Genomic DNA, 16841 nt, shown 5'->3' on the forward strand with positions numbered 1-16841 from the left:
AGTCCACAAATCGAGATTCATGATAAGTAACACCCATGTCTAAGATAAATAGCATAAAATCATAAATACATGCAATATTTCACGGATTTTTACATCACCAAATTACATATTACAAGAGCATGCGTTACATGAAACGATGATTGCGTTTTGAAGGGAATTATAACCTATAAATAATTTTATATCAAAAGTAAAATACCCTAAATATGTATTTGAACACCCCGCGACCCAGTAGGATAAGCGGGTTGGACAATGGATGGATGGATGGATGGATGTATTTGAACAGCGTGCAGTACTTAATGATAGATGTTGTACAGCCTCCAGTCTGAAGATGGCGGGGCAGGCTTACACTGTGTCCCGGGTAAGCCTCGGAAGTTACAGCTTTTGTCTATATTTATGCGTAAATGGGCCGTAGGTAGGCTATTAAACCCGCTTTCCATGTTGCATCTGATGAGCAGAATCTTGGTCACGCTTGCAAATGGACTGAAGTGCACTGTATGAGACGGACGTGTTACTGCGGGTTTAGACGGTAATAACATCTAATTCGTTTTTTTTATTGCATGCATTACCCTACTGGACCTGTCCGCTGCATGAGAACCGGTTGTTTTCTACAGACCTAAAATATTTAGCATAAAGCTGCCGTATACGGTAATCTAATCTTGCGACAGCTTGGTGATTAATAAAAGAGAAAGATAATGGAGTGTTATTGATCAGCTAGATGTGCTTATTAGACTGTAGATGTTATATTATTGTAGTTAATGTGCAGGGTCCCTTCGGATGACGGGAGGGTGTAGATGGATTGTGCCACCAGCAGCGTAGCCGCGATCGGGCTGATCGTTAAGTTGTTAACTGGGTATATATCCAAACTGACCCGTCCCTATTTCACTCAGACCGGTGTGCGGATCCCGGTCTTCAACATAAAATGGTTGACATGCCTACGGTTTTATTTTGCTTTTTAAAGTTCTGCTTTCGTGGTATTTTTTATTATTGAAACGCGTAGATGAATAATAAATTACGCGATCGTCTTCCAGTCGGTTATTTTTGAAATCCTCTTAATTATTTAAATGAAAAGTAATATGATGTCACCTTGCTAGTTAGTTGGTTGCATCTGGTACTCTGTCGTGTTATCAGTACAGTCAAAGCAAAAAATACACAGCGTAACCGTGGGGAAAAAAGTTATTTTATTGTCTTTTTTACATTCTTTGTGGCAGTTGACAACAAATTACCGTAATTTTTACCATTAAAGACTGAGAATCCGAGATACATTATTTTGTGTAGATTTAATAAGGTCTAATGTAGAAATAGAAAATCTTTTTTTCTTTAAGGTTATAAACATGGTTCGGTCGAAGTCCCACACTCACTCCTCCAGATCGAGGTCAAGATCTCACTCCACCACTAGGTCACGGTCAAGGTCACGCTCTAGGAAGAAGAGATACAGGTGAAGAGTGTGTGTGTGTGTGTGTGTGTGTGTGCGCGCGCGCGCTCTTTGTGGCGTGCCTGTCTTGTGTTGGCTTTTCGGTGTTGTCTGAAGCAGTGCAGTGTCTAACTACTGAGGCATGTTGTTTTCTGCCTGCAGCTCCAGGTCCCGTTCACGGTCCTACTCTCGTTCCCGCAGTCGGGAACGGAATTACCCTAGGGAGTATCGGCGGGACTATCGCCCCAGCAGAGGCATGAGGCGTCCCTACGGATTCCGCAACCGGGGCAGGGGCTACTACCAAGGCGGGGGTCGCTTCCATCACCGCGGAGGCTTCCGGCCCAACTGGCAAAACCGCCGCTACTCCCGCAGTCCCAGGCGGGGCCGCTCTCGGTCCCGGTCCCCAAAACGCAGGTCCACCTCCCAGAGGTCTCACAGCAAGTCCCGTCACTCTGGACGGTCTTCGGCTTCCGGCCGCTCCTCTTCCTCCTCGTCTTCCTCAACCCCTCGCAACCGCTCTTCGGCACCAGCTGGCGGGAAGCCAGAGGGACCAGGGGAAGAACATGTAGGGGCAGCAACAAGGGGAGGTGTTGCCACAATACCGCTAGCCCCACCCTCTGAGGGTTGGATGGGCATTTCAGCCTATGGGGACAACAGCCCGCAGCGAAGCCCCTCCCCTGTGCCCAGTCCCCCCAGCCAAAGCTCCTCCCACTCTGAACTGCTGGCTCATTCTTCTGCACCGTCTGGCAGCAAGGTTTTCTTCCCACAGAGTGATGAGCAAGACCTCTCAAAAGTGGGCAAATACTTCAAAAGGTACCCCTTCTCCCAATGTCTGTACATATACCAGTTAACATTTTGAATGTGGATTGTGTGAGTGTCATGTCAGAAGGTGCACATTCTCCATGAACAGCTGTGACTTCCTCCTTTTGGGCAGGTGTCTACAAGAGGGTGGAGATGCTGTCTTTTCTCAGGATCAGGGAGTAGGGCGGCAGAGCGAGCCCCAGAAGGTGCCGCTTTCAGAAAGGGCCCAGTGGAGCCGACTGGACATGGAGCTAGAGCTTAACCTGGACTCGGGGACTAAAAGCAGGGCCGAGAAGGTGCCTTTCTTGGGGGACTCGCCTGAGGTGGAGGAGGAGGACGAGGTCCAGGCCTACAGGCAGCCGCACCAGCTCAGGGTGGCGGGCCAGGCCCGGGAGGGAGCCTGGACGCGGGACACTGCGAAGGGTCTCAGGCTGGGCAGGGAGCCCGAGCGGCTGCTGAAGGCCAAAGAGCAGGGCCTCCAACCCGAGAGCGGAATGGCATCGCCGCAGCAACCGAACGCCGGACCCTCAGACGGGAGGGGGGACAGTGCCCCCAGAGCCGGGCCCAGCCACTGCGGCCGGCCACAGGTTAGAATGAAAATGACTTCCTTGGACTTGGGAGATACCAGGTGAGTCGTGTTTTTTACAAAATGGGGGGGGGGGGGGTAGGGGCTGAATGACACACGATGACTGCTTGCCTGTCCTCCTCCCCAGCCCAAGCATCTCGATAGCCGGGGACCGTTCGCTCGCCAGCGCCCTCGCCTGCTCAGCCAGGAAAGAGCAGCAGGCCTTCCGCTCCATCTTCCACCACATCACTCAGCCTCAGGCCTACAAAAGCACGGCTGAGGCCTTCGCTCACCACGTAGTGTCCTTGGTCCATCATGTCAGAGGTACCTCAACAAGTCCCTCACTGTTGTTACGTGTAAGATTACTTATTTCTTGAAGAGCAATGTTGCTTCGCTGTTATTCATATTTCAGATATGACTTTGCATTCAGTTTTTCTGTAAGTGATATAATACATTTCCTATACCTTTCTGTAATGTTTTTTTCAGTCTTTTGTGGATATGATGGACTCATAGCTCAGTGGTACTCTGCAGTGGCGATGTGCAGGGGCTGATGGGAAATGCAGTTCAGTCTGCACAGTGATGTTCTCTCTTTCATTGCGAATAGGTCATGCCAGTCCGGGAATGGGCATTGCAATGCCAAGGTCCATGTTACTGTAATTACACTTGAGAGATACCGATGCGGAAACGGGCACAGTTGAAGCCCCCGTGTCCCTGGCGTAAAATCAGTTGCTAGCTCCAAAATGGCCTCCTTCCCCATGTTGGGTTTGATTGACGCACTACTCTGGTAGTGACCGAGTCGATTGTTAGGCATTGGTTTTGAGACGAAGAGGCGGTAAGTTGAAAACCGGACTTGTTAACAAAAAGCTTCTTTCGTTTATGAACTCTCCAGACTTATGTAAATGTGTCAGACGTGGCTGCAATATGTGACTGATGTAAAACTGTATATATTGTGTATATGTAAAACTACTGTAGATCATTCAAGGTACAGTCACGTTTGTTCAGTTTGTAATTGCAGTATTGAAAGATCTTTATTAGATGTTAAACAGTGGATATCGATTTAAATCTTGTCAATAATACTGATTAAGAATTGTCATATGGAATCGTCATTCTCATGATTACAATGGCATGTAAACAATTTCCTATGCTATTCCTGTAACGAACAAGCTAACCAATTAGTCAGATGGGGGAGATACTTTGAGCGTTCATGCCTGCAGTGTATAAAGTTAACCTTCTGTAAGATGTGCTTCTTTCCTCCGCTAGATCGGCCCCTACGGGTGATGTCGATCTAACTGAATCACTTGTGCCCCCTGCCGCCCGCAGAGCGCCACTTCCAGCCAGCCGCTATGTCCCTCCACCAGCGCTTCACGGTCTATCAGACAGCGGCTGTGGAGCACGAGGCCCGACACCAGAGCCCAGAAATCCACAGGTAGTTAGCAGGGTTAGCTGCTAATACCGTTAGCCACATCACTTAGCAATATGTCTGGGAATGATATAGAGGTACCAACCATGATTATTTTGCTTATATTGGAAGGGTTGTCTTGCTGAAGGCCACAAAGAATGCTCATGTTTACTGGGTTATTGCAGATCTCCTCACGTAACTGTACATAATTTGTCTTAAATTATGGCAATTTTTAAGCATGTTATGTGTCATTGTTTCGAGGATTCAAAAGCTTTTTTCATCGTACTTGTACAAATGATAAAGAACAATAAATAAAAATGACAAAATAGTGTCTTGCTGGCATTAAATATTAACCAATCATTCATAGTTGTTCTTATTTCTGATCAAAAGGAGGATTGACGTCTCCCCCAGTGCTTTTAAGAAGGCAAGAACATTCAAGGAAGATTCCAAGGTATGGAAGCCTTCGGTGATGTGGTGTCACACCTTAAAAATTAGTTTGTGGAAGGACTGCATCACCTTTAACGTCCATAGGGGGTCAGCAGTGAGCAGTCAGTGTAAATATGTGAGGCTGCCAGTCAGTTTGAGGTGTGTTGTACATGAGTGTTTTTTTTATTACTGGGGAGGGCTGTCAGGTATCACGGATCACGTTTTAACACAGCGAGAATTAATGGGTGCTCCAACACTGCTTTGCTCTGATAGGACGAAAAAAAATCGAGGTGCGATTCTGTTGATTTGCGGTACGATATCGATCGGCGGCGGACCGAGCAGAGCCGGGACCGCGATGAGGCCAGGATGTCCCGGGAACATAGTCCGCCCAAGAAAGGGGACAAACTGACCAAGGAACCCAGAGATTACAAACCGTTTAAGGATGAGAGGTAAGACGTCTGACACCAGGGGATGTTACTGTCAAAGGTGTTTTCCTGTTTAATGATTGCCTTTTTTATTAATATCAACAATTGTTCATCATTCCTTGCTGCTATTTATATGAAAATGACCATTTTGTTTTACAGCAGTAATCAGTTTTTTGCGCCTTTTGTTGGATGAGGACATTTGGGATTAGCAAACAAAAATGACAATAAAATGTCATATAATCCAGGCAACAGCACAAGGTTGGACTTCATTGCAGTGCACTTCTTAAGCACATTGTGTAAGAGCTGCAGTATGGTATTGCATTTTTATTCTCTATCCTTTCAAAGGAGATTTCAGTATGCTGAATGTTTCACCTTTAGTACTAGTTTTTTTTTTCCCCCTTTACTGTAGACAAACTGTTACCATGGAAACCAGTACGGGTCTCTCTCTAACAGAATCGTTAATCCAAGTACATGCAACTTTGACTGGTGGACTCCTTACCTGGAGACTGAGTGCTCAACTTATCTTGCAGCAAACACAAAAGCAAGGAGCGGGGGCGTTCCAGGTCGTCCTCCGGGTCGTCAGTGACGCGTGAGGACAGCAGGGAGAAGCGCAGGGCCAGGGAGGAGGAGGGGGCAGCCCTGACGGAGCTCAAGGACGGCCCTGGCTTCCAGGGTACCCTGCGGCCCAGGGGAACCTTTGTAAGTACTGCGGGGGGGGGGGTTATACCTTGTGGGGATGGGAAGGGTGGTGTGTAGGTACACTGCTGCTATGGCGACCGGTGAGTCATGCAGACAAATCCTCTCTTGCACTGTAGCAGTTCCGCATCAGAGGGGGGCGAGTGCGGGGCCGGGGGGCCTTCCCTCCACCCAGCTCTGGACCAACCCCTCCCAGCGCCCCTTTTCAGAAGAGACCTAAGGAGGAAGAATGGGACCCAGAATATACACCCAAGAGCAGGAAGTACTTCCTGGTGAGTCTCAGGCTCCCTGTCGAAAGCTTGTAATTGGATGTGAGACTTGGATATTTGGCCCTGTAATTTGATTGGATTGGGTCAGTATCCTTGGAAACATTGTTCACTGAGAACTCCAGTGCTTGTAAGATTCACATGAAAATGGGGCACTTGAAACCCAGTTCATACCACGCTTGTGTTCATACTACATTTAGCTGTGGATGCAGATGGTGCATGCATACAGCAGTGATATTGCACCAGAGCAGGTTACACATGCACTGTCCACAGCTGTCTGGCGTAAACCTGACAACGAAATTTACATTGCTTTACCCCATGCATGACAGAAAGCATATGTAGAAAAGTGAAATATGGACGTAATGCCTGTGCTGTCATACCCTCCACAGCACGATGACCGGGATGACGGCACGGACTACTGGGTAAAGAGGGGAAGGGGGCGGGGCCTGTTCCAGCGTGGGAGGGGCCGATTCCCCTTCAGGAAATCCAGCAGCAGTCCCAAGTGGACTCATGATAAGTATCAGTGTGAAGGTAACGAGGAGGAAGAGGAGGAGGAAGGAGCAGAGGGTGAGGAGAGGAAGGACCCACAGAAGGATGAGAAAGTGGAGTGAGAGTGTAAGGAACTTGTAGTCGCGCTGCGGTCTGACTATGGCGTCGGTGGTGAAGACCCAAGTGATCTCTCTTTACCTGTTAGGTGGAGAGTACATAACATTCATATTTGGTTTGGTTTAAGAAAAATCTGTTCCAGCGATAATTGCTTTTTCAGTTAAGATTTTTCTACACTTGTTTGTTGACTTTAAATTAGTCTTCCTATACTGATTACTTTCAGTGGAGACCATTACCTCTAATGCCAGGTACAGGCTTTCTCCTCGATTTAAGTTGGTTACAAGATCATTTTTCCCTAAACCTGCATCTATATTAGTAAATGTGGAACCACTAAGAAGCACTATTTGCTACCTTCAGTTGTATCAGATTAAGTTATAGTAACCATGTTGCTACAATAAACCTTTTATTCAAACTATATGTGCGATAGTCTGCTGGGTTCAAACCATCAATAAGTTGCACTCAAACATTTTTCCTCACAGGAAACAAAACTTCGCAAGCTCTGCAATTTTAATGATGGTTCCTCTTCAACATTGTGGTACATGTTCAAAAAAAAAAGTTTATCGCATGAGGTCTGCATGCACTCAGTCATAATCATTCTCCTCCTTGCTGTTAAACTCAATGATAGACCATGTGGCACAATTGTGAGATATTAAGTCAAAAGGAGAAAAACGTGCAAGAACTGGTCACAAAAAGACAGTCTTCCACTGTATGGAAATATCTTGTATTCCTTAGAGACAATACTGAGAAAAAGCAAGTGATTTATTGGCATTCCTGATGTACTGGACAGGCTATTTGTAGATGAGTTACATTTGGCTATACAGTTAATTTTCAAATGTAGTTCTCAACGTGAACTTTTTCCAGTAGCGTTCAGCCCAAAACACCCAATACGTTGACAAAAAATATATAGTTGATATGGCTAAGCGATGGGGCTGATCTTTTCAGCAGCAATTATTTTGACAAAAAGGAATCGTACGAAGTAAGTAAAATGATTTGTCGAAGTGCTGACAGAGGCCGGGCTACTCGGAGATGCTAAATGGCGAATATCTATGGCTAACCTCACATCATCAGATGAGTTTGTCAAACCTGAATGGTCTTCTAAGATGTATTTGCATTGCAGTTGTGCTTTGGACCCTCGTTTTCTATGCGCCATCAATATGACGTCTACTTATTGCCGTACTGATGAGCAATCGAGAAGGAAATTTTTAATCCATGATTTTAATAAGAGTAATCGAGTTTAATCGAGTAATCCTGACAGCTCTAGTTTACAAATATGTACCTAAAGACATTTTCATGTTTTTGAGCCAAGATTCATGTATTAGAACCACTTTCTTCTGGCAACAAACATTTTGCTTGGAAACAACCCAAGCCACCGTCGTCAATTCAAAAATTTTGTTGCCAAGACCAGTCGTTAATTTGAAATTGCCATTTCTGCTAACTTAACATTCCGATTGTTGAACAATTTAAAGTAACAGTATAATTAAAGAATTGACTTACTACTGCGATTCACCCCTCTGTGTGCAGCTATACACAACTAATGAACACCCTTCTGACCAATCAGATTTGAGAGTTCAACAGCATTGTGGCATAAATGCCTTTAAGGAATCTGGGTGGAAAATAAGATCAGACTCCTTTTATTTGACTTTCAATTCAAGTTTTTTTGAAAGTCAAGTGAAAATCAAATATTCAAGACAGAACACACATAGACATTAAAAGATATGTACAGGGAAGACAGGAAAAAACAAACAAACGGCAAGATGAGCTTCACCAGTAGAATGTCCTGGTGAGGAAGGTAGCCGCAGCGTTAAGCCAGCTTCCGCTGGCATCAGCCTTGGCGCCCACCCGGGATATCGCCTTGTCCGTGTTGCGCTCCGGGCTCTCATCCTCGGGCAGGTAATCTGGCAGGTGGACGTTCTCCTGCACAGCAGCGGCTGTGGTGCCGAGTGGGACCATGACCTTCAGGGACAGACAGTCCACCATGACTGGCTGCAAGCAGCTCCTTCTGTGATGTTAAAAGCAGATGCCTAGAAACGTGGACTCACCTCTTCCCCTGCGTCATTTTTCACAACCTGCTCGGCTGTCAGCACCTTGGTGGTGGCGATGGCGGATGCTAGACACTGCGAGGCAAAGGAACAAGGATCCTCAAACCCATGCTGGATTACTTACTATACGTCTTACATGACGTCACTGTACCAGTGCAGCAATTAATCATATTGCGGTTCAGTTTGTCGCAATATGTTCTGTATTCTGAACCTTCGCGTCAATTTATTAATTTATTGCAGTACCGTTTAACACCAGCAGATGCCACTAGAGTCAAATGTTTTATTTCACAAACTTTTTTTTTTCAGCCGTTGATTAAACGTACACTGTTTATGTAGCCTACGCTAAGTGCACTGCAATGCAAAAATACAGCTTCTGAAATGTTTTGAATGTATGAATGAAATGTTGCGACCGATCCACGTCGGATACTTACTATAGTTTTCGGCAGTCTGTAAAAAGATAACTCCCATTTCTTGTTAAATCGATTTGTACAAATCAGTAGCATGGCAGATCTTCCCCATTTTAGATGTATTTTTGCGACATTCAAGCTGAACACTAATGGTGCCACTCAGTGGGTTGTGATGTCATGCGCATAACCTTTGCAATAGGAAGAGCGTAAGACCATCAGAGAGTGAGGATAGCAAATGTGATTTACCAGCTGGCAAAGCAAACTGTTTAGTGGAAAATCCCATTAAACTGTGCAGACAACGCAAATATGAAGAGAAGCAAAAACACTTCAAATAAGATGTATAAGGTGAAACAGTACGTTACGCATGTTGACCTATTACGCCACGGACGTAAAAAAATTTAAATAATGGGTGCGTGGACAAAAGAAGTGACGCAAGCTTTGTTGCGATCTGGGGGGTATTCTCCATACGTGGATTACTCGTTTAGCCAGATGAAATTGTTGATGATTTGCCATGATCCTGGATCTGTCGGTTTTTCGAAACTCTTGCTGGATGTGTTGTTATAGCAACACATCCTAATCGTCAAAGCTGCTCGGAGCAGGTTTGTTCTGTGTAAACAAGGTTTAGCTCGCACATGTAATCAGTGTCCATGCATAGAAATCGAATCGGTCAGTTGGATGATATTCTTTTCGAAAGATACTGCTTATATATATATGTCCTGTTTGTACTTCAGTTTAACATGTTCCCATGTCCTGCATGATTGTCCTTGTATTTGATCGGTAATTATGACAAAAAAAAAATTATGAAACATTGGAAATGTAATAGTGATAAATACAATAACTAACAACTACTTACACATTTAATAAAATAAAAAAAAAGTGTGGGCAGTGGTGGCTTGATGGTTAAGGAAGCGCACTTGTAATTGAAAGATTGCAGGTTCGAATCCCCGACCAGCAAGGCACCACTGAGGTACCCTGAGCGAGGTACCGCCCCCCAGCACTGCTCCCCGGGCGCTGAATTAGCTGCCCCCTGCTATGTCACATTGTCACATATGGGTTAAATGCAGAGGACACATTTCATTGTTGTGCACTGTGTGCTGTGGTGTGTAGACAATGACCACTGATCACCTAATTCTTATTTGTCAGACACTTCTTGCCAGCCAACTTTTTTTGGTTTGGGCCGCTTTTGATGAGTTTCCTTTAGTACATATTAAATCTTTTATTAAAGGGGTATGATGAATTCAAAGGTCCTGCTCGGATTGCGCCCTGTTTTTTGACGTTTTGCAGAAGCCAATGAACTTGCCAATCAAGTTTTCTAGACTGGATACATATAGGCTTTTTAAGCAGCGCGGCGTGCGCAGTCATCTTGGATGATTGGATCCAGCTAAGATAATCTACTCCTGAAGTGCATTTCAGGAACCGAATTACCCGGATGATTTTCACCGCCATTAATTGATCTAAGATGAGGCTTTTTATCTTGGATAATTTAAGCGGCATACAGAGAATACCCCACATGCGGAAGAACAGGGAGGTATTTTTCATACATGGATTACCCATTTAGCCGGATGCAATTGTTGACGATTTGGCATGATCCTAGATCTGTCGGTTTTTTGAAAAACTTGCTGGATGTGTTGTCATAGCAGCACATCCAAATCCTCAAACCTGCTCAGAGAAGGTTTGTTCTACGTAAACAAGGATTAGCTCACACACTTAATCAGTGTCCGTAATTGGAAATCCTTTTAGTCATGACCTCGCCATTCATGAATGAGCGACCAATTGATATTAGTGCACAAATTAATATGAAATTCTCTTCTTATGAGAGGGTTTTGCGTGATCAGTCACTGCACAGACTGGCCGGGAAAATTAGTCGCCCATCGCTGTTCTAACAACAGAAGATATACGTACATCTTAAGTTCATTGTAGTAACGAGTATTAGGTAACGAGTATTAAGTAACGAATACTGGACTGCCGAGTACTCGGTAGTAACCACATCACTATAGTGGACTCGCTTACAACGGAATATCGTATATAGCAGACGAGGTCCACTGGTCCCAGCCATGCGCCTTTAAGTACAGTGGTACCTCGGTTCTCAAACTTAATCTGTTCCGGACTCCGGATCGAATCCTAAAAAGTTCGAGTTCTGATCGAATTTTTCCTATAAGAAATAATGGAAAACAAATTAATTGATTTTCTCTTGTGAGTTATTGAAATTAAGTTTGAGTATGTCCATCGCTCGTTTCTCACCTCGGGGGGCAGGTCGGACCGGATGCGTACAGTGCACCTCTTCAGCGCCATTTGGAAGGTAAAGCTGATGACCCCTTTGACCTTGAGCAGAGCTTCTTCACAGAGGCCGCGATGGACCTGCATATCGGGTTAAAGGCCTCAATCACCACCATACAGCAAAACAGCCATGACACCTCCAATCAGGAACTGGCAGGTTTGCGCACTGATTAGAGAAAAGTATAAAAACTGGCCTAAAACCCTTCAGAGTAAACTTCTAATTTCTTTGTACAGAAATGTCACATTTATATGATTTTTGTCATGAAAATGTCTTTGCTAACCCATGCCTTACCTATTCCTTTCAAAAGCCGCACTCTGATTATCCATTGAAATTATTCAATAGTTCAACCAAAAATATAGTTCAATTTTATTCTCAACTTCCTCACAGAAGCCACAAAAAACCCATTAAACTAGGTACCAAAATAAAGCTCAAAAAAACAAAGTTATTCAGGAGATTTGTATAGAAATCCACACATACATTCACTCACAAATGCACACCTACGGGAAATTTGGTAACTCCAATTAACCTCAGTTTGTTTTTGAACTGTGGGGAGAAAACTCCTTAACGACATGGGGAGAACATGCTAACTCCACAAACATGGAGCCATAGCGGAGACTCAAACCCCGGAGCCAGAGGTGTGAGGCTTATGACTTGAAATATTTAGTTTCTTTATTTGGTATCAAATTAAAACATTCTGACTCATTAAATGTAACCTGGGCCAATTATCACCTGCCGGTACCTACTCCAAGTTAGGCGGTCTAAACATACCACACTGTCCAGGCCCTGTATGTGAAGGGTAACGGACTTGGCCTTTTTGTTGGTGCTGTTGATGAAGAACTGTGACTTGGCTCGTTTTGGCTGCTCAGGGGTTTGGAGGGTCCCAGTATGGAGAGGTTTACTCAACAAACCAGAGACTTCTCTGGCTAAATCACACACCTCATTCTGTCCACGTCTACTGAAAGAGAGCAAAAAATTAATTATAATGTCAATAAGAAGCCACAGAAAGCCATACTAGGAATCCAGAACCTTTTTTCCCCTTTTGGCTGTTCCAACTTGATAACTGTATGTCCTGGCATATCACTCAGATTGTTTTTTGCTAATGTTGTGGTATTCAATGGTCTGTGGTAAAAGCATGAGAGCTTTTTGCCCCTAAAAGTTAATCCCAAAAAGACTAAAGATATACCCCAATGCTTTAAAATGAGACTAACCGTTGCACAAGGTTTTCCAGGCTCACCATCATGCCCAGTTCATTCTTCATTTTATCCCTGTTTAGGGGGGACTCGGCAAGATAACGAAGAGTCTGACAAAACAGAATAAAAAGTTTACCGGCTCGGGCACATAGAGGAGCTCGAAATATTTCCAACTGCGTGCAAATATGAGCGGTAATGCCAACCTGTAGCGTAGATAGCAGTACGTGGGAATCTTGGTGATCCAGAAACAGAACCAGGCCGGGAAGACAGCCTTGGTCCTGGACTATGGGCTCCCTGTTCTGCGGCTCCGACGCCAAATCCCGCAGTTGATTAACGACTGAAAGCGCGTCCATCATGTTTCTGGGGGATATTAAAACGGTGCCCATTACCTTAGATGCGTGTTAAATGTACAGCCATCACCCTTATACACAGCAGCGTTTCAAGGAAACACAACCAAGTAAGTAAGCAGGTAAGTATAGTTCATTTATTAAGCGTCTTTCACAGACAAAAGAGTCACAAAAGAATATTCAAAACTAAAATGCAGAAAAACGTATAAAAAACCAAACAATAATGTAAAAACACACAGCAATACATGGCAAAACACGATTTCACAGGATCACATTTTGCCACAATATAATCCCATACATACGGTGTATATTTCCATTTTAGGTGACAGCAAAGAATCGCATTTAATAAGTCACCGAAATAAACTGCGATAATGATAATTATACTGGTAGACGAACAGCGAATTACCAACAGACTAGTAACTGTACATCCTGATATATATCGCATGTACCGCGTCAAATATTACGAAGGATTATAGTGCTGTGACTATCGGGGTTATAGTCACATTTTAAAAATATAACAGGTATAAGACGTAACTAAAAAAAGATCGTTTTACTGTCCTTACCCAACACCCGATATCCTTGCAAAGTCCGAAATTAAATTTAGTACGAATTTTACGAAGTACAAGCCGATTGGCTAGCCCGCTAAGCTGACCTCGAACTGTACTGCATGCTCATTGGTTTATTTTTTCAGCATACTGAAGCGACCCACTCAGTGTGCTGTTTGTTGACGCGGCTTTATTTGAGTTCCTTTTACCTGGAAGCGTGGCTACTGTTAGGGGGAAGCTGGGGAAGCTTCTATCGTATGACTTCTGCTATGTAGTCACTCAGTGCGTTATTTGTTAACAGGCAGTAATTTGCTGTTTATTTCTAGAAGCAGTGATTGTAATTGTCATTTTTTACGATCGGGATTCGGTTGATCTTCGGGCATTAATTGCAAGCTTTTACGCGTTCCTTTTGCATATTTGCAATATGGTCATCAAGACTGAGTAGCTGCTAATGTAGCGTCGTTTGAACTTCGGTATTACTGTTAGCTTTAAATAACATCTGCAATGTCTCCCTTGATTGGCATTCTTGATTTTCTACGGTATGTGCTTGAATACTTTGGACTTCCAGCAGACATGGTAATACCGAGTTTTTATTTTGCTATATTTAGTATTTAAAATGGCTTATACTGAAAGTAACCAAATATTGCTTATTAAACTACTGCTGTGAATTTGATCCATCTTTTTCAGTTATTGCCTGTATGCCAGAGCAAATTATGTGGGCAGTATCGCAGCATTGTTCGTTTGATTGGAAGCAACCTTCCCTTGAGTCCTCGTCCACGAGTTCATTTTCAAGTACGGTATAGACAGGCAAATATGATGGTTTACGTATGTAGTAAATGGGGCTGAATATATAGCGATACTTGCTTCTGGAGGTTTCACATTGTGCTCGTTCACAGGTCCCCTTCCTGACACATGCGACTCATGGAAGGGTCGGCTTTGACTTGGAGAGTCCCACCATACCGTCTTTCGCCGATGTAATGTGGGTTGTTAGAAATGACAACGAAACCGTTGCAAAGTTTAGGTAATGTAATCTAACACTGATAAAGCAGAGTGTTTTACTTTACACTCAGTCACTGAGGGGCTGGGTTTGCCCCTAGTTCTGCCGATATTGCACCATAATACTTGCATTACATGTTTATATTATACTCTATGTTTGCATTGCACTGTGCACGTATTTATTTTACTTTATTATCTTATTGAAGCACCTTAATTTCTGTTTAATTTGTGTTTACCAGTGGCTGGAAGGATATGCAAAGTCATATTTTTATCATACAGTGTAACTAATGGTTTACTGTACATATGGCAAACTCCTGAATCTTGAATGTTGTGAGTGTGCGTGTTTTGTCTGAAGTTTTTTTTTTTTTTTTCGTCAGCCTCTAACACGCTGGTGATATTTACCCCAGTTACAATGTTGGATGTGTATCGTATTACAGGAGTGGCATCCACCTTCCCAGTGGACACGGAGTTCGCCACTGTGCTGCAGTAGAGGTTGGCCCTGAAAGGGCGGTGGCATTGAAGAAGATCACAGCCCTCGAAGAGGAGCTGCTCCGTTTACGGGCTCAGATCGCCGTCATCGTTAGTGCCCCGATAGGTGTGTGCTGGTACTGCTCTTTCCAACCCTGCTGGTGTTTTTTTTTTTTTTTTAATTTCATTACACCCATCTAGCTGCCAGATGGTGTTAAGAAGCAGGATCTAGTACTTTATAAAATGTTAACTAAATCAATGAGTGAGGTGTGAATATTAAAAAATCTAATACTTCAGATGCCAGGTAGCAATCTCCATAGTGGCAAAGCAACATTGTTACCTTTCTTTTTAGGTCCTGATATGTCCCAGAACAGTTTGGAGATCACTGGGGCTCCTCTCCCTGCTCCTCCTCTTCCAGTCCTCACGTCGACTCCTCGCTGTTTCCCTCCTCCTCCCCCTCCTCCTCCTCCTCCACCACCTCCACTTTCCAGTTATGAGTCTGTAAATAGATCAGAGAAGACTTCACTCTCGGCCTTTGCCATACAGTCCCAGACAGGTGACCCCGAGCAGAAGAAGAATCATTGTAGCCAGGCAGCTGGATCAGAACCCAGTAAAGGCCCCAGCATGCTGGAGGTGCTGAAGGATCTGAACCAGGTCAAACTACGTGCGGTGGAGAGGTATGAGCTGGGATGAGCAGTGAGGCTGAGGGATACCACTTGATACATGTGTGAGCCAGAATATCATTCATAACTTGTGGCAACCCTCAATGAAATGCATGACAATGCTAAGCTAGCTAATGCAAGTTTCTTGGTTGTCAATCCACCAAGGTCGCCAGGTGGGACCCCTGTGAGACTGAGGCGAAGGACGCTGGGGAAGACCTTGCCCTCGGATCCTGCTTCCATCATAGCCGAAGCGCTAAAAAAGAAGTTTGCATGCCGGCAGCTGGAGGACTCTTTTGACAAGGAGAACTGCTCCTCTGAGCTCTCCCCTTTCGGAAGCCCCGAGGTGCCCTGTGTGAGTTCATAATTCACTGTTCTCCAAGGCAGGAAGGATTGTGGGTAAATGCTTATGGAAAGGTCTTTGTTGGTCTGCCTGTTTATATGGTAGGTAGTCTTTTATTTTATGCAGCTCTTTTAATTGACAAATGATCTATTCTGTATAGTTCTCTGTAATACTAGCTTTATTTCAGCAGAGGTCGCTGTTTCACCAATTACGTAAAATTTTGAACTTGAGTAATATGTCCTTGAAAGAGCATGATGACATTTCTGTATTTGACTGTTAATCTCCTCCATTTGTTAACCCTTATTCCATATGCTGGTTTGTCGTGTTACACACAGGCTACTCTGTTGACTTAAGAGCTGCAGTGCATATTTACTCATTGTGTCTTGTCCCGTTTCAGATCCCTCAGCATGTGAGGCGTGATCATGGCAGGCTGTATTTGTGAAATCCTGTTCAGCCGGCAACTAATCAGAACAAGGCTTTCACTCCGAACTCTGCTGCTCCTGGACACATACAGACTTCTGTGTGCCGACTCCAACATAAAGATTCTGACGTTCTCTGGTTGCTGTGTGTGTTAATGTTGCTCGGTCTGCCACAATTCTATAACGCCTTTATATCTTAAATACATTTTGATATATTCCATTGAGCTTCTAATTTCTGAAATGCACTCCAAAAACAATACCATCTATAGGAAGAGATTCAGGAATTTACTGCGATGACCTGTTTCATTGTGAGCTCAGGTTAGGAAGTAGTATGTCCAGGCAAACTGTATGAGGCACTGAATAAGGAAGCTATGTGTACTGGTTAAAGCCTCGCCGCAGCTCTGCATTTGAAACCTTGTGCTCTTTCTGGATGGCGTATGACTGTCAGGGTGAGGAGTTTATGGATATTGTGACACAGGAACCAGCAGCGTTCAGCTTGCATTGGAATTGTAAACGGTTAGCAGTCTTGCTCCTTTGTGTGCCTGTTTTGCAGGA

At 44.2% G+C, this 16841-nt stretch overlaps 3 protein-coding genes across 10 annotated transcripts; 2 read left to right on the forward strand and 1 right to left on the reverse strand.

Annotated features, from left to right (window-relative positions):
* Nucleotides 1–265: 265 nt before the first annotated feature.
* On the forward strand, nt 266–7010 carry LOC111841155 (bcl-2-associated transcription factor 1). 6 transcript variants are annotated; one of them, XM_023806681.2, is made up of 11 exons: nt 269–358; nt 1323–1435; nt 1574–2224; nt 2346–2840; nt 2926–3101; nt 4098–4203; nt 4567–4627; nt 4876–5051; nt 5558–5726; nt 5846–5995; nt 6379–7010. In XM_023806681.2, exons 1-11 carry the CDS (start codon nt 329–331, stop codon nt 6598–6600), a joined length of 2349 nt encoding a protein of 782 aa, XP_023662449.1. In that variant the 5' UTR covers nt 269–328; the 3' UTR covers nt 6601–7010. The 6 variants fall into 6 exon arrangements, 4 of the variants coding, with proteins under 4 accessions (XP_072559294.1, XP_023662449.1, XP_023662448.1 ...); XM_023806680.2 differs by having other exon boundaries at nt 272–358; nt 5843–5995; XM_023806682.2 differs by lacking the exon at nt 269–358 and adding an exon at nt 368–526 and having other exon boundaries at nt 5843–5995.
* A 798-nt stretch (nt 7011–7808) lies between these two features.
* Nucleotides 7809–13582, reverse strand: armc1l (armadillo repeat containing 1, like). Of its 3 annotated transcripts, none has more exons than XM_023806686.2 (7): nt 13420–13582; nt 12713–12869; nt 12528–12619; nt 12088–12274; nt 11283–11399; nt 8635–8709; nt 7809–8548 (listed from the first exon to the last, which is right to left on the reverse strand). In XM_023806686.2, exons 2-7 carry the CDS (start codon nt 12863–12865, stop codon nt 8357–8359), a joined length of 816 nt encoding a protein of 271 aa, XP_023662454.1. In that variant the 5' UTR covers nt 12866–12869; nt 13420–13582; the 3' UTR covers nt 7809–8356. The 3 variants fall into 3 exon arrangements, with proteins under 3 accessions (XP_023662454.1, XP_023662455.2, XP_072559296.1); XM_023806687.2 differs by lacking the exon at nt 13420–13582 and adding an exon at nt 13159–13378; XM_072703195.1 differs by lacking the exon at nt 13420–13582 and adding an exon at nt 13159–13372 and having other exon boundaries at nt 12088–12271.
* A 19-nt stretch (nt 13583–13601) lies between these two features.
* Nucleotides 13602–16421, forward strand: mtfr2 (mitochondrial fission regulator 2). The gene is made up of 7 exons (XM_023806685.2): nt 13602–13977; nt 14089–14193; nt 14298–14422; nt 14835–14992; nt 15218–15542; nt 15693–15879; nt 16265–16421. Exons 1-7 carry the CDS (start codon nt 13906–13908, stop codon nt 16307–16309), a joined length of 1017 nt encoding a protein of 338 aa, XP_023662453.2. The 5' UTR covers nt 13602–13905; the 3' UTR covers nt 16310–16421.
* Nucleotides 16422–16841: the final 420 nt, after the last annotated feature.

The sequence above is a fragment of the Paramormyrops kingsleyae genome, chromosome 19 (genome assembly GCF_048594095.1).
Source record: "Paramormyrops kingsleyae isolate MSU_618 chromosome 19, PKINGS_0.4, whole genome shotgun sequence".
Taxonomy (NCBI): domain Eukaryota; kingdom Metazoa; phylum Chordata; class Actinopteri; order Osteoglossiformes; family Mormyridae; genus Paramormyrops; species Paramormyrops kingsleyae.